The 18,830-nt window shown below is 35.4% G+C and overlaps 1 protein-coding gene across 2 annotated transcripts in view; it reads left to right on the top strand.

Moving 5' to 3' along the window:
- The window catches only part of LOC118282328 (uncharacterized), a 106,913-nt gene that overhangs the window by 12,773 nt on the left and 75,310 nt on the right, over positions 1-18,830 (top strand). For both annotated transcript variants that reach the window (XM_050701077.1, XM_050701076.1), the window contains exon 2: positions 7,821-8,021. In XM_050701077.1, the coding sequence (XP_050557034.1) occupies positions 7,877-8,021 (145 nt within the window). In that variant the 5' untranslated portion in view covers positions 7,821-7,876. The remainder of the gene's footprint in view (positions 1-7,820; positions 8,022-18,830) is intronic.

The following is an 18,830-nucleotide window of genomic DNA, read 5'->3' as shown; positions in this document are numbered from 1 at the left end:
TTTATTTTTTTATCATTTGCTGTTATTTAACAGATTTCATTAGTGTACAGAGTGCAGCTGATTATGTTTTTTTAATTTATCATTTTTCGTTTATTATATGAAGTAGAAGGTCACCTATGTATATGGATTGCCTTACTATATTCGGTTTTATCAATACTGTAATGCAATATATTTTTTTTTGTTCAACTGAAATTAATCAAATATTCGAACGAACTTTATAAAATAAAACTAGCTTTAGTTAAAATAAAATTACAAATAGTTGTCCATAAACAGTTTCGAAATGAATCCAAATAATTCAAAAGCACTACAAAACATTTCATTTAAAACAATTTAAACTTTAAAATGTTAAATTCAAAACTTTCGAAAAACGTATAAATATTTGGACCGTAAATTTTCAATGAAGTAAAAAGTAGAAAAATGCGGTTAAACACAACACCTGCCTAAGTTTAACTAATTCTACAACTAAAGGTGCATTAGAACCGGTCCGACATGAATCACTCGGATTAGAGGGCAGACTGTTTTATAGTTTATTTGTATTTATATCTGTTTTATTAACAGTTTCTATGTTAATTTGTAAGCTGATTTAAAATGATATACGACTTATTGGTTGATTATTCTTGTCGTTTCGGTTTAATTTGAAGACAAGATGTACCTACGTTGTGAAACTAAAGTAGTCGTTGTAATAAATGGATAAATATGTACTTTGAGATAAAAGCAATAGAGTTGCTTTTTGAAAAAAAAATATTTTTTTACATCTCTATGTCTAATGACTAGTGACTATCTCATCGCTAGTGCGGCTACCGTGCATGAGATTTAGTAAGATTCCTCGGCTGCGCAAAGGCTTTTTGGTTTTGAAATTCTACTAAAACTTGCTACATAGCGCATAAAGTCTTGAAAGCTGTCTTCTCTTTAGCAAAAATCTATAAAATTATTCCATTACTCCATAATATTATAAATGTGAAAGTTTGTTTGTTTAGATATTTGGATGTTTGTACTGCAATCACGCTGAGATTACTGAATGGATGTTGATGAAATTTGGTATACAGACAGGGTATGAGCTGACTTAGGTGATATGATACTTTTTATCCCACGGGAACGCGGGCAAAGCCGCTGGCAGAAGCTAGTTTTTCTATAAAATACTTACACTAAATTCTAATATAGAGCAACTACACCTATAATTTCCACAAACCATCGGAAGCAATACATCAATAAAATTAGACACCAATAATCGTGATGAGGATTTTTATCACCATTCGACATGACAATAAAATGATAGTCATCGTAAATGTGGAACTGTTAATATGGAGCAGTGGCCCGAATAAAAGTTATTATTTTCTTGGACTATTTTTACTAATGACCATTTCAAGTGATACCACGACCTCACAGAAAACCGACGAGAAACAACACTTGTGGTGAGTTTCGTTGTGTGAGTGAGGTTACCGGAGGCCCAATCCCCCCCCCCCTTCCCAATCTTCCCAATCCCCCAAAAACCCTTAAATTCTTACCAGACTCTAACAGACTAAAAACAACACAGTTCCTACTCCTGCTTTTCGAGCCGGAGCCACGGTAACCCGCTAGGTAGTCCGCAGCTCCGGGCTCCTGAACCTTAAAGTAACATAAACCTAATCAGGCATTGTCTAACAAGCCTTAAAAGTATTAGTTCAATCATGTTTTACTGTTGATTAAATTCACTAATTAATACAGTTTTTAGTTACATAAAATCACGCAGTTATAAAAAAAGCTTCACACACAATCTAGGGATTGGAGCCAAAACCAAACAAATCGGTCAAAGGGTACATTTATTGGAAACACAATTTCAATACTCAATACGTACTGACTTGTTGTAGTTTTTGCGTCTGTTTTTCTGTGAGATTTTTTGTTTACAAAAATAGAGCATTGATACTAGGAAAAAAGTCATTGAGATTCAATACGATGTTTATGGCAAACAAAGAAAGAATTGGTTCATAGAATTCAATAAAGTTTTCAAGCCTCAAAAATTTAAACGTATTTATCCATACTCCCACATAAATTCCTTGTAACAAAGATAAGTGAACAATCTCAATAAGAAGAGCCTTACTTCGAATCATCTCTCGAATATTTTGACGTGTCAATAGCTATGGGAAGATACCAAACCACTTCGATACAGCCATTGTAAAATAGGGCCAACTACCTGCCTTGAACTTCAATGGTGCACCAACAAACAGTGGCATAACTGTATTATACATTGATGGTCTGACGAGTATGACTGCACATGTCTTGTTTGATAATGCAGTAATGTATTGTGAAGTTAATTCAATGGCCAATGTTGGTCGGTTTTTTAAGCATGATACTCCTTTTATTTAGAAGTAGAGGTGTGCTTTCAAAAAGCAATTACGTTGTAAAGGTGTTTTTGAAAAAATGTGGTCTGGACTTTTTTGGTTAGGTTTTTTGGGTGTCGATTTTAACAATCATGTTATGTAGCGGTTAGAGGTGGCAAAAACGGAATGATCGTTAAGTTGAAGCCGTTTTAGGTAAAGTTGAAAAAAAATGTATTGTCATTATTAGTGTATCGGCGTTCTCTGAGAACTTTCACTTATTTTGGGGCTATCTCACCTGTTATTCTTCGAAGGGACTGACAGCTGTGTACTTATATGCCTATTATAATAATAATTATATTCACACACGCAACTCCAAACTCCTTGTTATTTAAAACAGATCCTTGTTATTTACTTTCTAAAATTATTTAGACACCACTGACAAACGGTGAAAATTCAAATAAGAATAAACCAAATTTAAATAATCACAAATATTACAGCACCGATTGATCCCATATTTATTGAAGCTAACACCAAAAAAAATACCATCCCAATACCTCCCGTATCGATATAAATATTATTTTACGACATTATAATAAATTTAAGCACTTTAATACCTTTAAAAATCTGTTAAAATCCAAACGAAAAGCATAAAGTACTTTGTAACGAGCTACTAATCCATCAACTTAGGCATAAAAGTTTATAAGATCGTATTAATAAATATTTTACGATGGTTTTTTTTCACATCTCTAATAGAATGGCTTTTCGTATTAGGAGTTTGCTTCCGAATATTTTAACGTCATTTAAGTTCGATATGGTTTTATAAAGCACTTTACTTAGCTGTAATACTTACTTAGAAAGAAGACAATATTACAGGGATATTGATTTTATAAGTGTTGCATGATTAGTACAGTTTCCATAGCGGTGTCGTATGCTTCAAGAAACATTATATTTAGTCGAAATATCTTGTGAAACATATCACTGTACAAATACTAAAGCTAAACTACTGAGAATAAGAAACCAATCAAACCAATTTGAACCAAAGCTTCTTCATTTCAATCCTTTTGTTACTCTAAAACGAACGAACCGCCATCTATTTCGATCCACTAAAATTCCTGGTAAGAATAAAACACTCGATCAGCGCGACATTTCGAGACAATGGCAACACGATAACTCACTATACCAAGTTTTGTGATAAAAGAGCAAATTTATATCACCTCAAGCCATTTGAATTACAACCTTGTTACTATAAGATAAGGTGCAGAGTAGCCGTAAAATCTAAATGGCGAGGATTATGCCCCCGTCACGCGATCACCTGATTGGTGGGACAAAAATAACATTATTAGACATGGAACCACGGTCGAAATTACGATCACGATGTGTTCAATCATATTACTATTATGGTAATAAATTTTAGGGCGTGCGTGAGCGTTTGTAGGCCATTCGTTAGGTTATAGGTACCGCATGATTGGTTCGCAGCACTTCTCTAAAAGCTATCCCTCTTAAATTAAGGTTTATTGGAAAATATTACCTGTGTTTAGTGAGTTAAGGTACGTTTTATGTGAGCAATATACTGTTTTCATACTAATTATGTAGTAAGCTACTGTATCTGCTTCAGCAGTTGCGTTTTATTGGATTTTCGATGTTTTAATCCTCTTGTACCTATACAGAATCTGATATACTGCAAAGATGCCTAGTAGAAACCCTTTACTTATTACTAAACCTACCAAAATATATATTTATTTCTTCAGAAATATAAAATTACAGTCATACTATACTATAGCTAAAGAAAGAATCACTTAGTAATTATTGACTGAAAAAGACCCTTTAATACCAGCTTCAATATGATTACAAAATATTTATCTTAGTAAACATGTCCTTGGTAGGTGCTCGGATAATTTGAGCGTTAATTACACACATAACGAGTCAATAAACATGTGGGTCGAAATATTCAAGTACTTTATATACGCTCTATTATGCTTACGTATTAATAACTGCTTTTAAGTTTCGTATATAAAATTAACGATAATTATATGCTTTCGATAAATATTCTTGTCTTTCTACCACTTTAATGTCAATTTGTATCTTCAATCCTTCCACAAATCCTTAATTTTCAAATCTCCTAAAAGACCAGCAACGTACTGGCAACTTTTCTGGTGTTGCTAGTACCCATGAGCAGCGTTAATAGCTTACCATCAGGTGATCCGCCTGCTCCTTTGCTGCTACCATAAAAAACAATTGAAAACATTTCTGACGGTTCACTGATGAACAAATAATTCTATTTATGTATTGAAATAAATGCTTTGACTTTGAAAGAAGTTCCAACAAAATAGATAATTATGTAGCAGGCGATCGATATCAGATTGAGGGCAACTATTCCACTGTTCTTACTCTTCAAAGAACTCTTCTTACGCGAAGAAAGAAAATACCAGTATTATTCCTAAATAATGACGAAGAAGAAATAAACAAAAATACACCAACAAGTATAAGGCTGCCTGTCCACCGGAGCGGAGCGGAGAAACGGAGTAATGCGGAGCGGAGTTGCGTACTGTGTCTGTCCACCGGAGAGGAGCGAGGCTGCGGAGCAGAGCGAGAAAGTAATGCGGAGCGGAGTTGCCACTGTGTTTTTCAATATGCGGAGCTAGGCCGCGAGTACGCGACGAGTCATTTCGAGCTCCCGGCGGCGGGCGATTGGTTTAGTTCCCCGCTCCGCTTCCCCGCTCCGTTTCTCCGCTCCGCTGCCTTGCATCCCCGCTCCGCTTACCGGTTTTGTATGAATTTTTAAACTAGTTCGCAACTCCCTGTGCACTAAAGAGGAGCGGAGATTTTGTGCAGTCCTATTGGTTAATATTTCTCCGTTTCTTCGCTCCGCTGCCTCGCTCCGCTCCGGTGGACAGGCAGCCTTAATAAAAGAAACAGAGTTTTGTGGAAAGTAAATCTGCAGTTCGATTTCCGCCCTCTGTTCCGTTATGAAACAACTCGATGTTTTGTTGTTGCCATGGTTACGGGGCATAGAGTAATTTGTGAAAATAGAGATTGGTATTTCTTTATTAATGATTTCTTTCGTTTGCTGTTTCTTGTGTAACTTCTTATTCAACCTAGTGACCTAATTCTTTATGCCGTGTTTAATGATTATCAAAAGACAAAACCATTTATTTCAATTAGACCAAGAAGGCACTTTTATACGTCTAAATAAAAAAAGTTAAGTGAAGCTATTTGCTCGTTCCAAAGTGTAGATTCCTATGGAGAAGAACGAGCAAGAAACTCCATAGGTTACTCTTTTTTCAATCAGGTTCTCAATAAAATTCTTAGTTACATTTTTTCGTTGGTTTATCTACATATGAAACCACTTCGTCTGCAGCGATAAACGTGTTAAGAGTTTTTCCTTACAACATCTGCAGTACAAACAATTAATAATTAATCTTATCTCATATCCCTAACTACGATTATCACGATAAACCCATATGTCGGTCACTGATGACCGACGCTTAGCAGAAGGTTTAAATCCAATAGTAATTTTTCGGCAGTTAAAGCTTTAAGAAAATACTCATCTTAACATTTTTTAATTTTCAACCAAAAATGCCTCATAAAAGATTTTCATCGCAATCTAATCTAAGAGCATCTATCTTTTATAGCTCTGTTCCATCGGATATTCAACTACTGTAATAGTTTGTTAAATTCTTCATCGTCCTTCCATTATTCATTTGGCCTAATGCCAGAGCTCCGTAGAATGCGCCTTGCCTAGTCTTGTGCTACTTTGATAAGATAGTTCACTAATTTAATACAAGTTCATTACTTTCATCTAATTTGAAATTAATATCAGAAAGCTTGAGAATGTTCTAGAGATGATTAAAATTATACTTTCCTTGGAATTAACTGGAAATATAGTGGTGATTAAATATTATTTATTTCATTCTTTATAAGAAACTTACTCCAGGCAAACTGTTTATATGTCGACTGCAGTGCGGTGTAGATTTATGACAGACGTATGTAACAATAGTACCTATTTCAAAATTATGCTCACGATACGATTTTAAATTTTTTAAATAAAAAAGTAAAAAAATACAGAAAAGAACAAATAAAACAATGGCAAATAAAATGTAGTCAGCAAAATTCATAAAACGATATATTGCCGATTTAATCGAGTCAGCAATACGAAAAATTGCAATACACAAGTATTTGGCAAACTGCCCGGCACAGCAGCCCCAGCCTACAAGCAAGATTGTAATCTTACGAGATAAGATTCGCGTGAAAACATCAATAATGAAACCATCAAGATTAAGCAACAATTTGCTGAAACTTGCAATTGCTAGGATAGCAATGATTAACAATAAAATACACAGCTACTTGTAGTTTTTTCCTTGTTTCCAAAAATATTCCTAGAAGTATTATGGACTATGAAAAGTTCGTAACAGCCGTCGTCGTCTGTAGTCAAGAATATCATTCAGTAATTTGTTTTATATTCGATGGGTCGATGTTTGGCCACTATCTCGCCTCAGTAGTAAGAGACGATGCGGCCTACGATGAACTATTTTAGAGAAGGCCAATGGTACCGAAAATATTATCAGTTTTCAAAAGAGGCTTTTACAACTTTCTTTTAAAAAGAACGTTGTCCCACACTAGGATTTTCTCCTGTGTCGTGGGTGTGTTTTACAAACATAATTCCACATAAACATGACACCCGAAACAACAATTTGTGAATCACACAAAGAGTCGTTCCGTGCGGAAATCGAACCCGCGACACGTTGCACGGCAGCCGGTTGTCCAGCCACCGCGCCAACCATGCAATCACCTTGTCACACATTTGTCATATAATATAATGTCCCAACTCTTGTATGCTCATCAAATTAAAGTCAATTACTTCAACTAACTAACCTTCCACGGTATACATTAAAGGTCCTTCGAAGATGACTTAAAAGCTACCTTATCTTAGATCAGTTGTAGCTTTATGATTTATGAAGGCCAATCGCTCGATACGGCACGTTTAGCCTCTTTCCATCCACGTCAATTTGTTTAAGGTCAGATAATTTTGCCATTAAATGTTAATGCGTAGCACCACTTATTAGTGTTAGGGGGTGACAGGAAATTATAGCTGTCCAATAAAATTTACGGGCGCGGCCTTGTAGTGTGACCTTGAAAAAAATTGGATTAACAAGAGCAACTGAACAGGGCATTGAACTTTGCTGTTATATTTATAGTTCCTTTATAAAATTGGGTGACAAAAATGTTTAAGTCTTAATAAAAATTGTTTAAACTTAATATTTCGCTTAGATTTCGGCGTGTTTCATTAAAGTCAGAAATGGGAACTCCCATATCAAACCTTCACATAAAATAGTACGTACAGTATTTCCAAAAATGAATATTTATTACCATAACTTATGGATCATTTTCGTTTACACCCTTACATAATCCAAGAGTATTTCCCTCATCATCATCATCCTTAATCCAATTCTTAGACTCTTAGAACACTTCAGTACCTAAATCAACATATTTGACTGGATCTAAACCTAGTCTTCTCTTTCCCAGGTCGTCAAACAATGTGAACGAGCTGGTCCACCAATGGTCCCTCGTTTGATGCTACCATGGCAGTGCAGGCTCGGCCGACGGCTCGTCACTTCCACAACCAGCCGGAGCTGCAGAGGAGCAGGGCAGGGCTCATGCTGCGGTGGATACTGGTAGTGTGGGTCGCGAGCTGCGGACCCTTGGGGAATACGGTGAAGCAAGATGGTAAGTTCAGCTTCTATAACATGCTTTGCATTGGACCTGAGGCATTGGTTCGGATACTAACATTAATTATGGTTTTAAAATGGTAGGTAACCATTCACTGCGGAATGGTCAAAATTATCCTTAAAATTTTCGTTGGTCTAACTGTTTACCTCAAATCACCTTCCTTTCAGGTCAAACTGAATACCTCCTTTTTTTGAAGTCCTCTAAAAAGGGAGACTTTTCTATCCAACAGTTGATATTTTAGCTGGCTATGATAATGAAGATCGCGTATAAGAATACTAATTTATTTTAAGAAACATTTTGTATATTACGCAGCATAAGTTTATCGAAAGTTGTTACTAAATAAGGTACGCAAATATGTATATAGTCTAATTTCCTGTTTTCGACGATAGTATAAGGTCTCTAATAGGTCACTTATCTAACATTAAATAGTTAGATAAATTAGTTTCACTAACAACAATACAACTAACTTTCTGGAAGCTATCTAAGAGTCACTAAAATTCTTGTAACACTAAATAAACAAAGTATTTTGTTCTACAAATCTATTATAGGAACTATTGACTCGACATTCTAGTCCTTTAGTGAGTAAACAGTTGTTGTCGACTCTAATAATACTCTGACAAAATAGAAACGGTAGTACTAATAGAAAGTTATTGATATTTCAATGAAGACTAGGAATTACAACTTAAATGCTATACTAACATTTTTAAAGGAAATACTATTTTCTATCATATAACATTGACGTTATGTCGTGGTGGCCAGGAGGTTCAAACGTGCACGAGGGATCAAAACCTACCAACGACAGATACCAATGTGACTATTTCCCAGTTACATGTACTTTCTAAGATTGTTTAGACACCACTGACAAACGGTGAAGGAAAACGTCGTGAGGAAACCTAGGCTTATAATTTATAATTATAAGTTTGAAATCGCCAACCCGCTTTGAACAAGCGTGGTGATTAATGCTCAAACCTTCTCCGTGTAAGAAGAGGCCTTTGGTCAGCAGTGGTTACTTATAGGCTGTTAATGTAGAAATGTTAACATATTACTGGCGTCCTTTTTCTATTGACCACAGTGCTATTAAAATTGTACAACTTCTGCGGCGTAGGAGCACAGCGATCCCCAAACCCCATCTGTTCGGAGCCCTAAAATCAATCGGACCCCAAAAACATATTGATGGACCCTCTTCTTAACCATGTACCCCATAATACTCAACTATTACATCATTGATTGCTTTCCAATATTTTATTTTCATACTTTTAAAATATCTCTTTTAAAGTTTGTAAGTTTTAAGTTTAAAAATCAAAATTTATCTACCAAAATCAGTTTAGTAATTTTTGTGAAACATACGTACAATTAATTATATCTATACTTAAATTTCAAAGTTGAAGAGTTTACTTGTATAAACGCGCTAATCTCCGCAACTACTAGTCCATTACGCATGAAACTCATACATTACAAACTCTCCTTTGTAATATTAATAGGATTGCATACTTTGAAATAAAAGCACTCACATTTATCCCGTCATTTGCGTCTGACAATCTGCGTAGTAAACAATTGACACACTTTCGCTTCCAAACCAAAATGGTGCATGCGAAAATGCATTTAAACTCCGAATCTCGTTCGCTTTCCATATTTGCTGTTGGTACAATCAAAAAGCTTTTACGTCACGACTATGACATACAATCAGAACCGCAATGAATAGGAATGGAGATGTATTACTATGTTTGCTTTTTGTGATGGAAAAAATACTCTTTTAGTCTCTCCACACTCAATGACAATTTAAAACATTCACTGAATAATGGATTTTATGTTGGAAAATTGTTTGCTGTGATCGAGCAACTAGCTTTAACTTGACTTAAGTTAGTAGCTGGGCAACTGGCTTCCACCTCATGGTAAACCACGCTAGTGTAAGGGCCATATATAATGTATTTGAGAAAAGTTTTTGAATGTGCTATAAATAGGTTAGATTTTAGGTTATATCTTGTTTATGTTATAAGCCGGACAAACAAACGGATCACTTGATGGTAATCAATCGCCACCGCCCATGGATATCTAAAACACCAGATGCGTTACAAGTGCGTTGCCGGCCAACGCGAAACACCAAACGCGTTACAAGTGCGTTGCCGGCCCTTTAGGGGTTAGGAATTTAAGGGTTGATGGGGAATCGGAGATTGGAAAGATCGGAAAGGAGGATAATTTTGGGCCTCCAGCAACCACACTCATATAACGCAAGCGTTGTTTCACGTCGGTTTTCTGCGAAACCGTATATCACTCCTGTTGAGCTGGCCACACGTATAAAGACTTCAAGTAGTATTCTCTAAAACTACAAATAAACAAATACTGTACCATTTTTCTCAAATACGCTACAATTTTCACAATGGAACTTCTGTTCCACGTCTGAACTAAAACGCGTCTCTGTAACAACATTACAAATCCGGGCGTGTGTCGTGTCGTTCACTTTCGGTACAAAACCGAACATTAGTTGCGGTCGTGTTACGTTACACGTGCGGCCGCGATTAGATGGACGTGTGACCTGCGCCTTATATCCGATACAGGACCATTTATTCAACAACTTTATTATAAAAGTAAAATATAGAGCTTTGACTTCTTTTTTATGGTATAAGCCGGTAAATGAGCAGACGGATCACCTGATGGTAAGCAATCGCTGTCACCTATGGACACCCGAAACACCAGAGGCGTTACAAGAACGTTGGCGGCCTTTTTGGGGTTGTTGGAGAATTGGAAATTAGGAAGATTGAGGGGCAATTAGGCATCCGATAACCTCACTTACACAACGAAACGCAATGTGAGCGTTGTTTCACGTCGGTTTTCTATGAGGCTGTTGGTATTGCTCCAGTCGAGCCGGCCCATTCGTACCGAAGCATGGCTCTCCCACACTTAAAACTTATATCTTCTACCTAACAAATTAATTTAAACTAATCTAGGTAACAAAATCAGTGAACACTAATAAATATTCCCTAGTTTTAGTCGTAGCGTTATTAAAATAAATTGAGTGTTTTCAAGATAAGACAGAAATCACTTAGTAACCAATTCATCACGGCCGTCGTCACTATAAACTTTATGGAACGTCAAATTAGCTAAAGCAAATAATCTGTCGAGAGAGCTCCTGTCTGCAACATAATTGCCACTATAAAAAAAAATCCATAAATCCAACTGGAATTAACAAAACATTGAACCGAATCCAAGAATCTCACGTATCAGGAAACGGCTATAATGAAAATTCCAATATTAAAAGCCAAACAATTATTAAAGCACGTATTTCGAAAATTTAAAGCCACAATTTGGATTATTTAAAATAGTATTTGGATTATTTGAAGCACGTTCCTGGATCAGGCCTTTCGCAAGAGACATAATCAGGCCGTAAAGAAGCGTTTAGCGTTTACGCCTGCCGCTATAAAAATGTTGAGAACCTCTCGACATTTATTTGACAGCCTTGGAGCGCTGTTCAGCTGTTACTTGGACGCTGGCCTAACTCACGGAGTTACGTATTCGATCGCGCTACTGGTCTTATCTTCATGTCCTGAAGTAGGCCGACTTTTTTTTATTTTAAAGTTAAGTTAGCATTTATGAAGATAACATTGGAAACTATACATCATACATACATACATAACTTTACGCCTGTCTCGCATTGGTGTAGGCAGAAACAATTGAACGCCAATTGCTACGAATCTTACATAATGATGCATGAAAAGACTGATGCAAACCATGTATCTCATTCAAAATGGTGTACGTTATTTGTGAGAGTCCATTTTAAATCTTAGTAATGAACTTTGGATTAACCCTTTGTATACAGAAACGCAGATCTACGCGAGACACAAAGTGTTTTCTATTATGTCTCATATACCGAAAGACAAGAGGTTAATGAACGTTCAACAGACCGTTCCTTAAAAACTATGTGACTTATTATCAATCAAATGTCTATCAAAAGTACGTCTATCAGGACTTGGCCGATCCAGAGCTGTAGACTGCCTAGCTGGTTACCGGGGTTCCGGTTCGAAAAGCAGGAGTAAGAACGAGGTGGTTTTTAGTCAGTAAGAGTCTGACACTCTCTCTCACCTCGCCTAAGGCGGGAGAAGTCATTAGATGATCCCTCCCTTAAAAAAATCAGAGCTTGTCAGTTAAAAATAACCACATCATACACCTACTCGGTTTTAAAATATTTCTTTTGCGACAGTTTTCTAGGAATCGTTCAAAATAAATTCTTATTTCCACTTCAGCAAACTATGTGATTTTCCAGGAAAAGTGTTATTTTGCAGTAGCAATCGCAACGTCGAATTCTTTTTGTATGGGATCGGTCGTGGGTTACGTAGAAATAAAGCTATTCTTGCTACCGTTAATGATGATGTCAAAGGACTTTGATAATTATTTCATTAGACTCAAGGTATTATTTAGTAAATGATTAAGTGCGCTGTTTGTGTTGGGGTGAGGTGGTCTTGGAGTTAATAATGTATTACGTTTTTTTAGCCTTGTCTTTGTTATGTAAAGGAGATTGAGGATTGGCTAAATGACTGACCCAGGCATAATAACAAGAATACGAATTTCACGCTAACCCGTATCATTTAAATATTCACTTATGAATTATTTTGTGTTTAACTAATTCTTATAACTTGGTGAACAAAAATTCACAAAAAATAAGTTTCATAATTGATTTTTTTCTGTTGTGGTTTGACATGACAACACGGAAGTAGGTACTGCAAGCTATTATTAGGACATTAGTTTCCCCGAAAATCAAATCGAAATAATTAAACGAACATCAATTTTTAATAACGGTAATATAATGACTTTTTTCTGAAACGAAATAATTGTAAATGTTTTGATCGACACAAACACAAAATATATATTTTGTATAAGATTGCACAATCTTGCTATATATTTTGTGTCTGTCCTTGGTTACTTTGTGTTCATTATCTAGTATAAGCTGAATTGTTTACCTATCTACCTCATATATAAATAACTTTCGGCTCAGGTACATCAAAACGCCTTGGTAAAAGTTCACAGCAATGTGTTGTAGTTTGAAGTTTTTGTAACGTTGTTTGACGTAGGAACGCTACTTTATTTTCAGGATTGCGCAGATATGCAAAGTTTCTGGACCTTCTTAATTACAAAATATCAATTTTTAATTATGCGACTTTATTTATTGCTAGGTACCATATTTATACAATATTTATTTGTACGGGTTACGACGTCCATACTTTGGTTTAGCCATGTCCTTTACATTAATCATCAATAGAAATCGATTACATTGATATTATAGGTGTGGTATGAATTGAGTACTACTGAATAGCGCTACTAGGTGTCGTGGTTGAAAGTTACGTGAAAATCTTTGACTATGATAATTTTTTAAGCTATTAGGCGAGTTTAAAAATTATGCAAATGCGGTATTATGGAGTTGAACCTGACCTGATATATTTTTCTTTATACACAATACAACAATGGACTGCAGATATAATGACCAAAACTCTGCCATTTACAGTCGACATCCAACGAATAAATTTCAACCATTATATCAACACCCTTTACAAAACACAAGTATCATTTTCTACAGACAGAAAATAGAAATAAACTATACTTACAACACTTATAGTAAAACTATCGGCCATCCAATCTGACAATCACAAAAAGGTTGTAAATTCACTTGTAGTCGTAAACACGTCAAACGCAACGCTAGCCGCGCCACTGTCAAATTCTCTAGTGATGGGACTAAACTCAGCCGTAGTGAGTGCGGCTGAGTATTTTTATTATTGAGTGTTCTGGAATTTCTTTGAGGTTTATGCATTTGATGTTTGTCTGTTTTAGTGTTTATTTGTTTTGTGCGCTTTCATCTTTATATTGTTGCTTTTTTGTTGTAAATTCTTCGATATGTTGGTATTTGATTTAAAAGAATGTGTAATATTTTCACTCAAACATACTTAACTTTATTTTCAGTAACGGTTTAGTTTTTATAGTAGACTCTAAATTCTGCTTCTTTATTCTAAACAAAATTACAATATTTTTATAAACAAATAGATTTATCTGTGTCACACTCCGTAAAAATCTTTATTTATTTTGTGCATATCCAAAATTCCTAACAACCTAACAACGCATATAATTTCCTCCAATCCCTATCATGCGAGTGAACTGCAAGGATTAAAAGATTACAAGTGAACACGTTCGTAGCAACAGGTTACAATGCGCTGACTCGAACATAACAATAACAAGCACTTCTCTTTGATTGCCTTTATTTCTTCATACAGTCGCTACACGATGAGACTTTTATATGATTCAGTCATAAAACTATGTTGTAGATGTCTGATACTAATAACTATTACTTTCTTTCTAAGTGCATCTTACATGGGTCGTGATAATATCGTTAATTTTCATATAGAAATATCATTAAGAACATTGTAATGGGATACTAATACATATATAAACTTACAGGGTACTTACGCATAAACATGACATTTTGTTACTTACAAAATACATAACACAAATTCACATTCTTACAAAAATTAAAAACTAAAAAATAAACACTCACATCGGCTCAAACCACTAAATTTCCCATCACTAGCTTAAAGTACGGCACACACTACACCGTTCTATGTACACAACTTTTACGGGCCCTTACAAAAACCGGTTAAAACCACCTTTAATTGGTTTTTGAGATAGAACGTTCCCATTTTATTATTCCTACTAATTAAACATCACATTATTGACATAAATCTGTCTATAAATATTATGTTTTTATCATAAATATTTATGTGAGCTCATATAATGAACTCCAGTGATTGTCCGATAACTTTCTCTTAATGAAGTATTAAGAGCTTCGTGGAATACGAGTATATGTCGGTTAATGAAGATAATAATGATGTATGAGTTGAACTAATTCTTATCTGTGTGCTTATGTGAGTTGTTCCAGTTTTGATTGTATTGAAAACGTTTTGGTCTAATACTTCCTTAAGTACTAGACCGAAAGGTATATTAAAGTCTTCAAATTCCACCCTTTTTTTGAGGGGGTCTTGGGCGAGGCGAGGCTGTAAGACTCTTACTGACACTAAAAACTATGTTGTATATAAGGCCTCTAATTCAACCCTTAAGTTGTATTTATCTGGCTCTAGACAAATTATCTCATTAGTAAAATTACACCCATTATCCTTTACTATGTAGTAGAGCCAGTAAGTAGCGATAAAAATGGTTTTTACGAAATTGAACAATTTAATTTATTTATGACCTGTCGACTGCACTAAAAGTAGAAAATGTTCCTACCAGAATGATCCATGCACTACAACAAATCAAATAAAACGACTAAAATCAAAATTTCTAAACACGTACCTACTACCTACATACATAGGAAGACCACAATTTTTCAGTGCCCGCAAAACCGTGGAAAAAAAATATCGATCAACATTGCTTTTTCATTGCGCCGAAACAGGCTTGCCTCCGAACCGTAACGGAGGGTCCCGTACGTACAATAGTTACGAAAAAACGAACCTATTGTCTCGCCCCTCGACGCCTGACAGCAATTAATGTTTTATTTCACCTTTGTACACTGTCGAGCAACGGAATATACGAAACAGCGAGGTTTAATGGAACCGCAACGTGTGTTGCCAACAATCAATTAAATTCAATAAAGAATTTTCAAGGAAGGTCATTCTTTTTGTATTGTAAATTAGGGGTGAAATTTCCAAGTCAATCATTAGCTTAGTGTTAAACGATGTTTTTGAATTTGAAGAAGGAATCTTTTCACTTAAGGTCGATTTCAAAATCAATTTTCATGCGTTTCTATTGAAAATAAACTATGAACGCAATATTTCACGACTAAGACAACTTTATATGTAGAAACTTGTTTAAGTACGCAGTTAGTTCTTTTTTTTTTTTTTGTCCCCACAGCATACTAGGATTTTCTTCTGTATCGTGGGTGCGTTTATAAACATACAAGTTCACATACACATCACACCCAGACTCGAAACAAAAATTTGAGGATCACACACAAAGAGTTGCTTCATGCGGAAATCAAACCCGCTACACGTTACGGGGCAGCCGGTTGCTCAGCCACTGCGCCAACCGTGCAAACAGTTAATAATTACATTGAAAATATCAGACTGAAGACTGGGATAAGTCAAGATTAAATATTATCTCATTAACCTTAGGTTTTATTCTTTGGAAAAGTGCAACCATACTTTTACTTAAAAGCATCACGACATAAAGATAGTCTGGCCACAGCCTTTAATACATACTTGAAGTAAAGAATAATTGTTAGTCTATTAAATACCTTTTAAGCTCTAATTAAGATAGTGTACGACGTGAGTAATAAATCTTGTCTTAGGTACAAAACAGTCCTAATTAGTTGTAGTGTTGTAGACGCTGAGTATCCTCACTGAAATGGACCCACCATTTCATTAACGTAGGTTAGGATTTTGGTAATGAAAGCAGGCTTCATACTTACCACATAGGAATTTGATTTCTCGAATTTAACATAGATTACATTTTCAATCGAGTTTTACTGATGAAAACTTTACATTTTTATGTTGCTGTCTGTTAACTGTGAAGTCATTACATTAGTTAATAATCTTGATGGTTAATAGTTGTTTAGCTTTTACTGCCCAACCACTACTTCAATACCATGTACATTATTACTTTAAAACTTTAGTTAATTTTAAGTTATTTAACTAAGTACGGTATTTCTAGTAATGCTACAAACGAAACTGACACCTTATTTTAAGTTCTTTAATTTTTTCTATTGTACAAGAATTTAATTTAGACCTACCTAGAGACTGCCTAGCGGATTACCGGGGCTCCGGCTTGAACAGCCGTAGGAACGGGGTAGTTTTGATGATCTTGCCCCTTAAAAAAGAAAACCTCATTCAGTATTGCTTCGGATATTTTTTTACTTCGATGTAGGTAACTAAAAATCTAAAGCTACATTGTTTTCCCCTCCACCGTACTCGTTGATAGAGACGTAACGAGTGCGGTTTCCACCTGCTGCCAAGCGGAACCCTAAAATGGGATAGTTCGGATATTGTTGTTAAAAACGGAGGAAATTTATTTTTAATTGTTGTTCCACGCCCCGCTTCATTATCGTTTCCGTTGGCTCGTGTTTGTAATTGTGAACTAATGAACTTTTTGTTTCATTTTTATTCCTTTTTTTAACCGACATTTTATAGCGCATCTGTTTTGATGACTTTATTAATAATTCCGACCTGTGACTTATGAATTAGTTGGCTGGTTTTAACGTGATGTTCAAATTGAATGGACTTTTTTTGCTTTAGGTCTTATTTCGCTGTCCGCGCTCATTCGCAAATTGGATGCGTTGAGTACTTAGGGGTGCATTGTAAATTGGTTTCATTAGTGTGTGTTTAGTGTAGGTGTGTCGGACATTGTGTGTATTTTGACTGTAGCCTACTATATTACATGTGTTTTCACTAATTTATTGTCTCTCTCGCAAGAAACTATGCTATATTTTCCAAACACTTCCCCACAAAACACTAGATGATACAAAAACCATTTTTCCAAAAAATAAAACCCCCACACATGTCTTATCTTTAATTTCCGTACAAACACGTACTTACACGGAAAATCACTCAAGTATTATATTCAAATATATTCAGCCGTTGTTACAAATACATATACATATCTGTATCAAGTACAGCGTGTATCACAGTCGAAGCAAAAGGAACACAACGCGAAATATCCAAGTAAAGTTTATTCTTTGTTCTTTTAACTTACGTTCTACAATCGCTAACGTTTGAGTTATTGCCGAAACAACTTAGAATTTTGTTTGGAGAAACACCACAGATGTGTCTGGTTTTAAAGTTTAAAGAGGATATTAATATGCGTTGTAAATAGATGTTTAGTGGAATCATTAATGTTTGTTGTACAAATTCATTTCTATCTAGATTCTAGACTCTTTTTTTGAGAGGAGAAAATCATCTAATGACTTCTGCCGCCTTGGGCGAGGCGAGAGGAACTGTCAGATTCTTACTGACTAAAAACCACCCCGTTCCTACTTTTCGAACCGGAGCTCCAGTAACCCGCTAGGCAGTCCGCAGCTCCCGAGATTCTAGACTCTAGACTCGGTCTACTCAAGATCCTATTTCAAGATTGTCTATCTATTGTAGACAACCGCTATATAGCAACCCAAAAACTTAAACTACTTCACTACCCAAATAACAAACCCTAACATATCTCAAAACGCAAAATTGTGCCACCGAAAAAAAAAAGAATAACAGCAAAAAATATCAACCACTTTTATCTATGCGGGAAATCTGCTACTGACCCTTTAGGTACTAAAAGAAAAAAGCATAACAATACAAATGTCGTCACGGAAAATCTGCAATGAAATGGTGAATTCTCTAGCCAATATCTCGTGTGAGCTCACATCTGTATTCAGGTACAAAGGACGAAACTGTGCAGGTATTTCGTCCCAAATGATTGAACAACACTAGTACTTTCCTTTGCAAGTCTTTGTAGCTCAACTGTCGCAATCAACTGAGCTGTTGTTTGCATACTCCACTAGTGCTCTCTGTTACGAACACTGGGTTATGTAAAAATCTGCGTTTGTCGTTGTGTAAATTTGTTAAAAGTGATATTTTGAAGTAGGTTTGCTTGTCAGGAATGGGTGTGATGTAATGTGGAATATAGTTTTATATCGTTTGGAAAAATAAAGGGCGTAGTGAAAACATTTTTATTTATAAATTTATAAAAACATAATGATTAAAAAAACTTTCTACAATAAAGTAAATCCCTGTGTTTTTTTAGCGGGAAAATCATTAATGGCTTCGTACGTGGGCGAGGCGAGAAGGAATGTCA

Source organism: Spodoptera frugiperda, chromosome 20 (assembly GCF_023101765.2).
Source record: "Spodoptera frugiperda isolate SF20-4 chromosome 20, AGI-APGP_CSIRO_Sfru_2.0, whole genome shotgun sequence".
Classification (NCBI taxonomy): domain Eukaryota; kingdom Metazoa; phylum Arthropoda; class Insecta; order Lepidoptera; family Noctuidae; genus Spodoptera; species Spodoptera frugiperda.
Note: the sequence above shows the minus strand (reverse complement) of the source record. Positions and strands in the feature narration are given on the sequence as shown.